The following is a 13,278-nucleotide window of genomic DNA, read 5'->3' as shown; positions in this document are numbered from 1 at the left end:
AATTCCTGGACACAATGTTTCTCAACTTGCCACATTATTGAAGAGAACAATTTGGAAAAGCAGAAAATTCTTAAACATTATCCATATCCTCTTCATTTTCCAGATTGTCAGAACAGAAGTCATAGGGGTTTTGATTTAATTAATTTACAGTGGTTTAGGTATTCAATTAAGACTGATGTTTGAAAGGAAATGGGAGTCTCAAAAGGAAACTGTCCCCATTGGAAAACACTTGCTGAACTTTTCAGCTGCATCAGCTATATTTTTTTTCTAATCTATTTTACTGCCTGGGTTGTTATTAAGCTGACTGCAATTAGATTCAGCAGGTAATCAGTACAAATCAGCTGTATTGTGTAACAAACCACTAGAGCAGAAACAGTTGTTGTAGCTCTGAGTCTTTCCTCTTTTCAAAGAAGAAAAATTAACAAATCTCCCTCCTTACAACCATCTCTGACTTCACCAATATGAACAAAATCTACAATTGTCTAAAAACTCTACAGAAAACTTCTACCTCATTACTGGGGGCAGAAAAGTTTCTTCAGCTAGCAAAAAATTTTAGTAGTTTTACATTTTGTAGCTATAACTTACAGTCTCTGTGAATTCAATCTTTAATAAATATCTCACCCCAGCAAACTCATGTTCTTTTCCCTCCCTCAGCACCAGATGTGCAATCTCTGTTGCCTACTTGGTCAGTTTGACTTCCCTATGTAACCAGTCCCCTGCTACCTCAGGCTACTCTTTCCATTTACTGAGGTTCTTAAGCCTTAGCATTGAAAGAGTCTTGTGATAGTGGTCTTGGTTAAGTATAATCCCTAATTAATTATGTGTCTAATCTGGACCTAATTAGAACCTCACCTAACTCTAAAACAGTCTCACATGAGGTCACCCTGCAACTCCTGGACTGCCTGAGGATGGGAACATGATCCTAACAGAGAGCTGGATGTAACTGCTGGTTGGGTGGATTGCACCTCTTTGCTCACTGTGTCCCAGAAGTGAGCTACTTCCCAAGTCACTGGGCTGAGAACAACGCATGGAATTCTTCATGTAAAGTAAATTCTGGAACTCTTCATCTAAAGTAAATTCTTCACTTCCAATTTAGTCATTGCTGGTGCCTGTAAAAATGCCTTGTGCCACTGATATCCCGTAATTTACTGGTGAAGACTGGGAGGTGCTTCTTCATCTGAAGGAATGTGATCTATTGATTGCTGCCTGCCTTTGTCAAGCCACCTCTAATTGTTTTCATGTTACTAAAAGTTGCCCTAGCCTTTGGTCCCAAGCACTCAGGGACAACTAGAGCATCCTTTCAATATCCAGATTCTACCAAACATGTGCTGTAAAACTCTGGTCTCTAATTCTTTTTAGGACAACACTAAATGGTCTATTGTTTTCCCATCTCCATTTTTCATTTGAGGTACTCACAGTTCTCATAAATTCAATGAATATTCATCTTAGAGAGCACATAAGCCTTGAAGGACTCCTTCCCAAACTGTCTATGGGATGTCAGTATGAGGATAATGACTAAACCTCATGCATTAAAACTGATCCTTCTGTCCATAGGTATCATAAGAAAGATGTATCTGCTAGAAGTGTTTTGTGACACACACATCATTTAATTGCTGACTGCAGGATTTCTTCTGCATTGGTTTTGCTGGGTTGGGTTTTCTTTTCTTCTTTTTTTTTTTTTTTTTTTTTTTTTTTTTTTTTTTTTTTTCCTTCCCTAGTCTCAGGACACTGGAGGAAAGTTTAACTCTGCCTCAGGTTTGAAAACAGTTTTCTTTCAAAAGGGGCAGGACTTCCATTAAAATGTATGCCTGTGGATTTGCTCTCTGGCACACTTCTTTTCTGTCTTTGCACTGACTGCTAGTAAATGATTTAAGTTTTGTAGCTACATACAGAGTTATCTTTTCATGAGTCAGATAAAGGAACTTGCCTTGCACACCTGTTTGAGAAACCTTGCTCCTAGGAGTCCTCATCTTTTAATTCAAACTGCTGTAAAAAAAACAGCTGGGATTTCTAAAAGGTTTCTGTAGGTTAAAATAGCTAAAAAAACCCAAAACCCTCTACCTTTTTCGTACAGCCCAGGCAAAGTTTTAGAAGTGTGACCTATTTGAAGCCATACTCATGTGCAAACTGCAAACATTCCTGGGAGCTCTAGATATGGAGAAATATTTCTGTCTAGAAAACTCTCTGGATACTTTCCTTACGGATCCTTCCCAGCGAATAAACCTAACACACCTAACTGCAGCTGGGAGCACTGGTGATCAGCAGCTAAAGGGAAATTGTTGTTTTTCTTACAGCATGATGAATGAAGTAGCATATGAACAAGTCAAATATGAGACACTTGCCTCGAGACTCTAAACAGGCAACCCTGTAAGTTCACTGGTAGAGCAAAATTTTCAGTGTAGTGATTTGGTTTTACCGATGACTCATGCTCTGAAGAAATTGAGGTACTGCTATCTATCCTTTTAGAGGAACAGGTTATCCTAAACACTTCTGCAGGTGAGCATTTTTATATTATTTAAATTAACTATTTTTTTTTACTTGTATGGGGTAAAGAAGTTCCATCCCAAACAATAAAATATTCATTTTAGCTCTATCATAATTTTTAGAAAGCTTCATAGGCCTGAACTCAAATAAGATGGCACTTATTCATGGACTATGATCATATTTAAGTGCACAATTTTAAACACATACACAGCTCCTAAGGGAAAACGGGACATTGTTACTGCACGTGGAAACAGCAGAAGGGAGGAGGAAAAGTATCTTGCAAAGGATTCAGAGAGAACAGCTGGAATCAGCAGGTACAAACAAGATCAATGTAACTATGCATGCACATATGTGCCACAATAATAACATTTCATCTGCAATGAAATAGTTATTTGTATTGTGTTTCAGGCAACAGAAATAGCAATTTATCTTTTCATAAGCTTGTTTAAATAGTTGGGGGTTTTTTCCACAAAGATGAGTTTGCTGAAGCTTCTTATTTATAAAACTGAAAAAAGGGAAATTATTATCTTTTTGAGTCAAAAAAGCAAATGAAAATCACATACAACCAACTCAACTAGGAAGCATTTTCAACATAATTCTTGCAAAGAAATGATAACAAAAAGAGCTGACATATACCCAAGTTCAGAGTCAGACTGGAGTTGCAGCACTGAGGGGTCTGTGTCCCATTGCAAGGTCCTAGGGTGGTAATCAGCCGTGCAGCACGAAGGGGAGGGAAGAAAAGAACACACAGAATTAACTGAAAGGATGAACAAAACCCCAAATTCTTAGTTACATGCTCTACGTAGTATATTCAACCTCCAGGTGCAAGCAACAGCCACCATACATCAAACAAGGTTTGTACATCAAACTAAGACAGGGCAGGCAATTTACTAAAATTACATATTATTGATAAACAGAGGAAAGAAGCTGGATTTTCTGTCACATCTTGATTAACGAAACATAAGGTTGGCTTTATTTTCTTTTTCCTGAAAAATTCTAACTCTTTAACTTAGGTTGATGGATTCATAATAATTTGTAAAATCTGCAGGTACAATTTATTTATGTTTTTATGATAAGGTAGACTGAGGACTTGCCATGAACTCCACTGAAGAGTTTATCCCTTCACACACTCCTGAGTCAGACAGCAATCCATCCTGTACAACACTGCTCTGGGCAGGAACATCACGTAGTGCATATGACAACAAATGGCTCACTGATACCAGCTCTGACATATTCTGAGGGCATCTGGGACAAACAAGTTCTTATTTTCCTCCTGATAAAACTCCTGGGGAAGAAGGCAATAATACATCTGAGAAAATCAGATCTATGACAACCTCTTATGGACTGCTGTCAGATGAGGCTACCACTACATGTATGAATGTTCCAGAGGTGGTGTGGTCTGAAGGGAAGATGTTGCTCCTTGCACTGCAGTGCAGTTTCCCATGTGACCAGCTCTAAAACACCTCGCAAACACTCAAAAGAGCCTTTAGGAATCCTGTGAAATATTCAGAATCCTCCAATTTAGAAATGCAAAAACTGACATATCAAGGCCAACATTTTCAAAAAACCTGCTCCTTCCCCGTCTCTTAATTTTACTTTATTTTTCCACTCTCGGGAAGCAACATCTTATATGCAAGAAAACTGCCAGAATCCATGACAGAACCAGGAACACACAATTGGCTCCTGGGCACGTTTTCCTGTAGTATGAATACTAGATTATGCATTGCTCTCACTAGCAGAGGCTAGAGCAAAGGAAAGCGCTCCTTCCCTAAGCAAGTAAGTCTTCATAAAGACATGCTGAATAATGATAGTTGTCAAGATTAAAAACTTCCCTAATTTATTCTGAATATAAATTCTGAGGACATAGAGATCATCAGAGTACCAGGTTCAGCCAAAACCAGCCATATAATCAGCTGTGGTCAATATACACAAGTCTTTCTGCAACAATAGTAACCTCTGCCAATGAATCACTCATATAAACTAACAAGTTACTGAGTTAGTTCAGAAATAGATCTATTGAAGCCAAATAATTATTCTATCTCCTGTCCTTAGTAAACTCACCCATTCTATTACCAGTGTTAACTCACTCTCTGGAGAGACAGACAAGGGTGTGTGTTGCACTTTTGTCATTTCAGAATGAAAAAGTATCAATCTCAACACCCTGTGCATACAAAAAGAATGAAAAACTGTAAGGCAAAGCTGCTTTCTCATGCAACATAAGGGCACTCATTTCCCTCAACTTCTTATGATCCGTAGTAATGTTTATCAGGATAATAGACTTAATACTGACAGAGAAAGGCTTCTCCAAAACTAAACTGTATTACAAAAGGTCAAGAGATAAATTAATACAGCAATAAAGAACAGATTTTTCCCTTGTAACTTGACTGCAGTGTAAGTACAGTGGAAAATGGACATAAGATCTGAATGCCTTATGCAAGGCAAAGGCATCAATGACTAATGCATTATAGATGCTCCATTAAAAGTGCTATCTGTGTGAAGATTATTCTTGTAATGTCACCAAGGTCAGTTGCATATATTAGGACTCACTATATGAGTGCCAGTGCCTAATTTTACTGCTGCCTAGAGACTACTTGTACATTCATGTCCAGGTTTTCCAAACTCTTAGAAGAAAATACACATAACTCATTCCAGTTTCCTCCTCCCAACACTATCTTTCAAACCTACAAGATTTGTAGGGTAATAAAGGCTATTTAATCAGAAAGAACACCATTATTATTTGATTACATCAAGAGCTTGCAACAGGTCTCTAGAAGTATGGTCCCTATGTTCCACCTCCAAGAATCCAGGCCAGGTCACAAGAGAATGCGCCTTTACCTGGTGCCCAGACAAAATGCTGAAACAAAATAAATGTAGAGATCTCCCACACTCATGACAACACTCAAATCCCAAAAATAGGAGAAGAGCAACCCTTATGGTTTGGGCCATCACATGCAAACATGTATAGAGACATTCTTCCTTTAAGTATTTATTATTTGGATTCTCACATACAGCCTTCACCACTCTGGACACTGATACCTACTTTTCATAGCAATTCTCCTTGACTCCTAATTATATCTGTTTTCAACAGTTTTAATGCATCTGCAAAACACTTCCCAGATTTGTGCTCCACTGTGCATCGCCGTGTTACCACTTGCACAGGTGTGGGAAATAGATGAGGAAGCAATCTGCTGAGTTGTCCTCTCCAGCTTGGCTGAGCAATGCTATCACAGAAAATGGGGCTGCAGGTAACAAATCTTCAGGTTTTAAGTCTCTTGCCCTGGGAGACAGAACACAAGTGGCTACACTCAGGTATTAGAAGCTGGAAAGCACAGGGAGTGACTCTGTGTTTCAAGGAACACTATTGATTTGTTCTTTGTCTCTTCCTGGCACCTGAAGAATGTCATCAGATCAAAATGAAAGTGAGTGAACAGTAAAGATGTAATCTGGACCTGCAATTTAGCCAGTTTCCATGGCAATAACATCAAAAAAGAAAGAAATAGATTCTTTGAGGTTTAGCAACCCAAAAATGATGTTGAATAGCCTGTGCTGTCATCCTGACTAGAAAATTAAAGCTAATCTGTTTGTGATGAACAGACATTATGTATGACATTCCTTGATCATATGGGTGAGCATCATAATTACACTTGTTCTCCTGTGGACACTCCTCAGTGGGGATTTTGAAATGCCACTGGATCACAGCAGAAAAGTGGTTGCCAATCTTTTTCCAACTAGTGCATGAGTTCCTCCTCCAGACGCTTCATGAGGAAAAGGATTTGGTTCTGTTACTCTTCCTTTTTCTTTCTTACTTCTTCATAAAAGAAAACTGCAATAGCTTGCCTCCAAGTCACTCAGAGACAGAGGCAGAGAAGGAATTGTCACAGACCCTGAGAACAAGTGCATGGCCTAGGAGTCGGCAGTCAGGCTGAGGTGCTCCTACTCTGGACCTTTCAGAGAGCACAAGTTGGTCAAGGTTCCCCTAAATGGATTCAGTGGATTTTGGCACAGGTCTACGTAGAAGAGATGCAAAACATTTTAGTTGAACATTTTTACGGGTAAAAGAGAGGAGCAGTAGACCAAGCAGGTAAAAGTAGTGCTCCCTAGCAGTGTCCAGTCCTGCAGACTCCTCCCATGTGTGAAGGAAATGACACAGGCACAGCAAGGACCCCCGGAAAATCACTGAACAGCACAGTCAGGGCTAAGCCAGATGAGCCCATTTCCCCCACCCAGACAGCACTGACACTATTTTAACCAGAACTACCCAACATTGTTTCAGAGCTGGGTGCTGTATCAGTCTCCCACACAGTGGCAAACAATAGCCCTGTGTCATGTCCATCTCTCCATCCCCCTTTCTCACATTCAGTGCAAAACAGCTGACCCTGGCACACTGAGGCATCAAAAGCTGTATTACTAAATAACAGATTGCTCTAAAGCAGCACAAAGGCAATGAGGGCTGTTAGATGTTGCACTAAGAAGACAAGGTACAAGTGTTATTACCTCTCTTTAAACTGATCTGCTTTCACTCTCTTCCTTTAGGTAGGCATCTCAATAGCCTATTTTTTCTCAAATATAGGACAGTATTAATGCTGGTGCTGTTTCAGCTGTTACTACTGAAGAAATACCAAATAATTTTGACACATAATCTTTTAATAACCTGAAGAAAGAAACCAACAAGAGGAAGAGGCCCAGATGTCATATATTTACTAAAGGATTGGATGGTAAAGCAACACTTATCTCTTCTGAATTCAGGTCCAAAGCATTAGGAAGATATTCAGAGCACAGCTCTAAAAGGACAGAGAACTATTGTAAAATTTAAGGTGGGAGGAATTTGGACAGAAGCATTCTCTTTTCTGTAGCATTATTATTATTACCATGGAAAAACAGGCACTGCCATATGTTACAATGTTCTGTGTAACCTTAGCTCCAGAAGATTTTATTCTGATTGCATAATGTCAATTATGTAGATTAAAAATGTGGAAAAGACTACAATAAATAAACTAAAAATAAAACAAAATACTTGAAACCTTTTGGAAAATTCCCAACATCAGAATGCATTAATAAAGCATAGATTCTGACATCCAAAACTGTCTGGAATCCATGAGAACTTCTCAGCTAATTTAAGCAACTCTGGGTCTGGCCTTAGTGGTAGTGTATGAAACACGTAAGGCATCAGTTCCAATACATACACTTAGTAATCTGCCATCATAAAATGATATTTAGTGTCTGTAATCATGGTCATATCGCAACAGAACTTGGCTCTGGGTAAATGCCCCAACCCTACACTTTTCATATGTAACATACTTACAGCTTAGTTCTGACTCTGCTTCCCCACAGCCAAAATCAAACCCTCCCTCATCTGTTGCTGATGCTGCAGAACATGTGTTCTGCATGACTTCTTTTCTCCCCCTACTCCCCCTTCCCAGGTCAAGAGCAGCCAGGCCTGAAAATCCATGCTTTTGCATAAAAGGCTCTTCACAGGAATAACAGTAAACTCTGCTTTCCCAGGGGCTTCTTGCAGAGCAGACACCTCTTTGAAGCATTGCAAATCACACCTTCAAGCAGAACCAGAGGAAAGCAAACACCATATTCTGGCATCTCCTGTCACCAAAAGCTGTTGTGCTCTCCAGACCAGGAGAAAACTGCACTGACAGTGCACTGAGACCCGAGGTATCTCCTGAACTGAGATATCCATATGTGTCCCTCATGAAACATCATTGGATCTGACAGGCCCCAAACCAGGCATCTCTCCTTGCAGCAACAACAGTGTCCTAAAATGACCCTTTTTATGGGAAATAGCAATGCCCTCCTAACCCTAAAATTCAGTGGCAGTCTGTGCCATGACTCCACAGATTAGGCTGTGCCAGGGTTTTTCAGTGATCAAAGGCCAATCCACTAAGCAGAGCATAGACTGTTACTAAATTGAAGCAGAGACCAGAAATGAAGGTGGCATTCACTCAGAGCATATGGACTCACCTATCCTGTAGGAAGTCTCAAGGCACCTTTGCTTACCAGAGCAGTATTTCTAAAATGATGTGAATGTGACTAGCCTCATTCTCCCCATCTGTGGTAGGAGGGGCTCTTGATGTTGCAGGAGGTATTTATACAATCCTCAGGCACCTAAATGAAGGGCTCCACCAGTGAAACATTACCATGGACTCTTTTCATACAAACAGAAAGGCAGGAGATTGCTCCATGCAGCAGTTCCAAACACCCAGCTAAGACTCCAATTGTGAATAGGTATTAGAGGTGGTTGGTATCTTTACTGTTCACTCTCACTTTGATCTGTTGAGAAACAGATAAGGAAGCAACCAGCTGTTAGCTGACAGCCTGCAGGCTTCAGTCTGCTTCATGCTTTCTATTCTTCTAACTTCAAATGCAACTAGCAAAAGAAGTGAATTAGGAAAAAGGAGCTAACCAACAAGCCCAAAACTGCAGAGAAAACAATTCTTGTTTCTGACTTTGATGTAAGGCCTCATGTTTAAAATTACAATTTTAACCCTGGATTACAATTTCCAAAAGATTCAGAATTGCTTACATTAGGAATTCTGAACCTTCATACTGATGGCACATTGAAAAACACATTACACCCAACTCATGCAACTTTAAAAAATACTGGATGCAACAACCATGAAATAAGAGACCTTTTTTTAAAATCCCACAGAATAAAAGGCTAAAATGTGTATGAATGCATTTTTTCAATATGATACCAAATATTGTCAGCAAATTGCAATCCAGTAGTATTTGCAGTTTCAATGTATAATCTAATAATCTATCAGGTATCGAGACCACCTTTTTTTTTTTTTTTTTTTTTTTTTTAAAGTCAGAATATTGCCAGAATGAATTTAAGGCTGCATAATCATTTAGCTACTTTAAAGAGTTCTACCTAGTTTGTTGTGTCAGTTTCTCCAAAGCTCCTAACTTGCTGCTGATTAAATAGAAAACCTGAACTAGGAAATTGTTGATGAGAAATTACTGCAGATGTTTATATGTGTATATACATAAGCTAGTTATTTTTATTCCTTTCACTCTACATTTTTATAATTTTAATTCTCTCCACTGTGATTTTCCCTTTCTGATATTTTTTGTATATTTGAAGTGTGTCTACAAAACAAACTATATTAAAAAAAAGAAGATTCAAAGCTACTTGTCAGAGATGGAAAAGTACCACTTGCCTCAATGGATGGTTTGCATCTAAGCTACTATTCTGCTGCCATCTGTGCTCTGTTTTGCAGATCTGTTCCACTTTGAAAGGATTGGCAAAAAGAAAATACCTTCCTTGTGCTCTGAAACACACTATAAGATGGCTATCACCAGTTAGGGAGGATTTACGCCTCTCAACATGATGCTCGCTTGTGCTCATAGAGCAGAAGTCTGCTCTGACTTCTCTGCATTCTTGTGTTCAGAGCTGGGCTGCTACTGCTAATCATAAAATAAAATGTCTTAATACATTCAGAGAACAAGGAGCACGGCCAGAAGGTTTTGCCTGGGTTTGCATTTACACTTTCAAGCAGGCTGACACCTCGGACTTCCAGTCTTCACCAATAAAAAAAGCAACTCTGACCCCCTAGAGAGCACTGCACTATCTTTTAGCTGCCTGGCAACCATAAGAGCTCTTTTCAGAATGGCATGAGCTAAAACACTCTTCCTTTTTTAAGGTATATTTATGAAAAATCATGGACAAATAATATTTAAAACACAAGCGTATGTCAAAACTCTTCTTGAATCAATGTTATGCTGCAGAATGGATTTAATCGTTTTCAAAACCCATTTGACTTTTAAATCTGGATGAACAATTCTGGCAAGCCTGCAATGATAAGGACATATCACAGGACTCACACCTTGCTGATTCCCATCTCACAGAATTCCACTAATTAAATCCTCCAGAAATTTAATTCATCCAATCTGCTGAATTTATTTGCCATATTTGAAGTCTGTCCTTTGATTCAGGTTTCCATTACAGATCTCCTGGCAATATCATATTCACACTTTATATGCTATAGCTACAGAAATCTTAGTCTGCAAATTTATGCTGGTTTACCAGGCAGGTCACTGTAGGCAGCAGGCTGGATCTGTGAGGACAGAAGGTCAAATAGCTAGAACTGACACAGATTTACTCTGAGTGCCAGACACCAAAATGGTCATTTTGAAAGTGCAGTAATAAAAAACAGGTTCGAGGGCAAGGCACAAGTTGTTTTATTCCCTTAGCAAACTCTGAAAATTCTTTTTTCAAACACTATTTTTGTCTTGGTTTTTATACCAAGAGTAAGTCTGTGCAGCAAAACAGAACTCAAATGATCACAAATGTAAAGAAAGAACTTGGCAGGAGAAGTTTTATATGCTATCAGTTCATGCAAATGGGTGAAAGAACTGCAGTACTCACATTAGAAGTCTTTGATCCAGACTCCATGGATATGCATGAGGAAAGTTTTCTCATAAACTTCAAGGGGATTTGGGTACAATTGCAAAAAAGTCAAAATCATATTTAATAGTAAAGTCTAGGAAAAATAATCCAAAACCTTTCAGAGGACTCAAAGAGATAAAAAGGTTGGAACCTGCAACTTGTAAGTCTGGTATTATTCAGCCAAAGAAGAAGGTGAAAGATTTCAGCAAATTTTGCATTTTCTCTGGTACTAAAATCCACTAACTACTAGCTGAAGAAGAGCTAATGTTTTCTTTCCTTTTTACAACTTATTTTGTGGTAGAAAAAGCAAAATCATTCCAAAAGGGGATGAGATTTTTGTTACAATTAGGGTTGAAACAAGAACTCACTCTATGAGAGTTTATCAAAAAATTTTCACATTAACACTGAAAATGTCAAAAGTTCTCATGACCCAATGATCTGACTTTTAATAAAACAGCTCAGAAATTATTTTCTGACTTTCAACTATTAAAGTAAATAAGTACATCTAGAATTTATGAATCAAAATCAGTTTTAAATGGAAAACCATTCTTTTTCATTGGTTCTGCTTATGGAAATTTTTACATGGCATACTTAGACTCTTTCAAAAGTCCTTGGGAGAAAAAAGAAAATAAAATAAAAATTTAAAAAAAGCTCACCAGTGGCAGCAATTCTCGTTTTACATATTTGAACAAAAATCCTAAAAATTGCATTACCAAAGCAGTTGCTTATTAAATCTTTTTATTATTCCAGATAAAACATACAATTGTGAATGGAAATTCCCTAAGGTCTTTTTAATAGGCTAGAGAAGGAGAAAACAGCAATAGGCAAAAACTGTACCAGTTTAACTATATTAAACAGTTTAACATAGGAGGTGATCTTACTCAATTTAATTAAATCAAGATGAAATTCAGTTCAAGAGAACTGTTTAAGCTGAGCTGGCCTTAGCAAGTAAGTTGTTTTATTTTAAGAGGATTAGTGTTTTAGTCCCTAAAATCATCTGATTGTATGACTAAATATATGATGATATGCCAGTAAATAACTAAAGAGAACTAACTATAGTCTGGCTGATAACCTAAATGGTTAAGTGGGGCTTTATACATTAATATTATTTTCTTCTGGATGCAGCTGGGGCTCAGGTTTCCAAGGCATTTTACAAAGCACCCTGGGAATGGCAATCTTTCCTTCTCCTTTGATTTATAGCATGGAGATGCTTGCTAATGAGAAAAATAATCAAAGATCTGGAGGACTGAACTCTATCAATCCTTTAGGAAGGAAAGCATGAAAATCCTTAATGATGCCAGAGGCTCACACGCTAAAAGGATTGCAGATGATTCTAATTAATATGGACCATTCAGACTTTGTAACTGGCATGCACCAAAAAACACTCCCTTTCTAGGTCATATATACAGACACTTGAAAGCAGCTGCCAAATATCACTCCCTGAGGTGTCTGCTTCTGTTTATGGACTAAAAAAAACAACAAACCAAAACCTAAAATACTGTCAGGGAGAGGCTTTAGATATCTAGGGCTAAATATTCATTGAATGTAAAGGAGAAGGATTGTGGTTCTTCTTGTGCAGGGAGAAAAAGAGGGAAAACAATGTAAGAAATCTGCCATCCTCCAGCCTTGCATCCTAACCTCTGCAGGGCAAGCTGTGACGTACAAACATCCCAACACACCCATTGCCCTCCTGTAAACAGGCTGATGTTGGGAAGTGTGAAAGATTGCAGCATCACTTTAAAAAGCAGCAGAGTTCCTAGGCCAAAGACAGCGGAGACAACCAGGATTCCCCTAGGCAAGGGGAGGAGGCTGTGACACTGTCACTGCTTCACAGAAGCCATCTCCATTCAGGTCAAAGAGGCTTAAGGCATGACTTGGCCTCTAAGTCAGCTGGAAACTGTAAAATGAAACGTGTGCCAAGCCATCCTGACAATGAAGTTGTGGTAAATTAAATGGACAAAAATATAACAGTTGTTATAACAGTGTTATTGATTTCTGCCCTACCACGTAATGGTGCACACCCCATACCAAGCTCAAAGCCTCCAAAACAGAGTGGCAACACAGCATCCCAGAGGGTATCCTGTTTATCTCTAGCCACCAAGCAGAAAACTTCTCTGACTCTGCACTGTGAAAGACTACACAACAGTCCCTAGGGTTACAATCATTTGTCTGAATAAAACACCATGCAAGCAAAGTTTGCCATGAGGTAGTTATTTTCCCTCAGTCTTTCCTGTAACTCCCTTAGAGTCTTTACATTGTTCTGTACTTCCCTTTGGCTCAGCCCATTTATGAAATAAGTATGCCACTAAAGCAGCCACTTAGAAAGCACTTTGTACGTATAAATTGATCTTACAAAAAAGCACCATAAAGAAAATTATCCACTACTAATAACTGTT

General features: G+C 38.6%; 1 protein-coding gene across 7 annotated transcripts in view; it reads right to left on the bottom strand.

Annotated features, from left to right (window-relative positions):
- The window catches only part of DYNC1I1 (dynein cytoplasmic 1 intermediate chain 1), a 211,567-nt gene that overhangs the window by 150,826 nt on the left and 47,463 nt on the right, over positions 1-13,278 (bottom strand). For 5 of the 7 annotated variants that reach the window (XM_083878320.1, XM_083878319.1, XM_083878322.1 and 2 more), the window contains exon 5: positions 3,121-3,180. The exons of the other annotated variants lie outside the window; for them this stretch is intronic. In XM_083878320.1, coding sequence (XP_083734446.1) covers positions 3,121-3,180 — 60 coding nt within the window. The remainder of the gene's footprint in view (positions 1-3,120; positions 3,181-13,278) is intronic. 7 annotated transcript variants of the gene reach the window in all.

This window comes from Zosterops lateralis, assembly GCF_965231275.1.
Source record: "Zosterops lateralis genome assembly, chromosome: 1".
NCBI classification, from domain to species: Eukaryota; Metazoa; Chordata; class Aves; order Passeriformes; family Zosteropidae; genus Zosterops; species Zosterops lateralis.
Note: the sequence above shows the minus strand (reverse complement) of the source record. Positions and strands in the feature narration are given on the sequence as shown.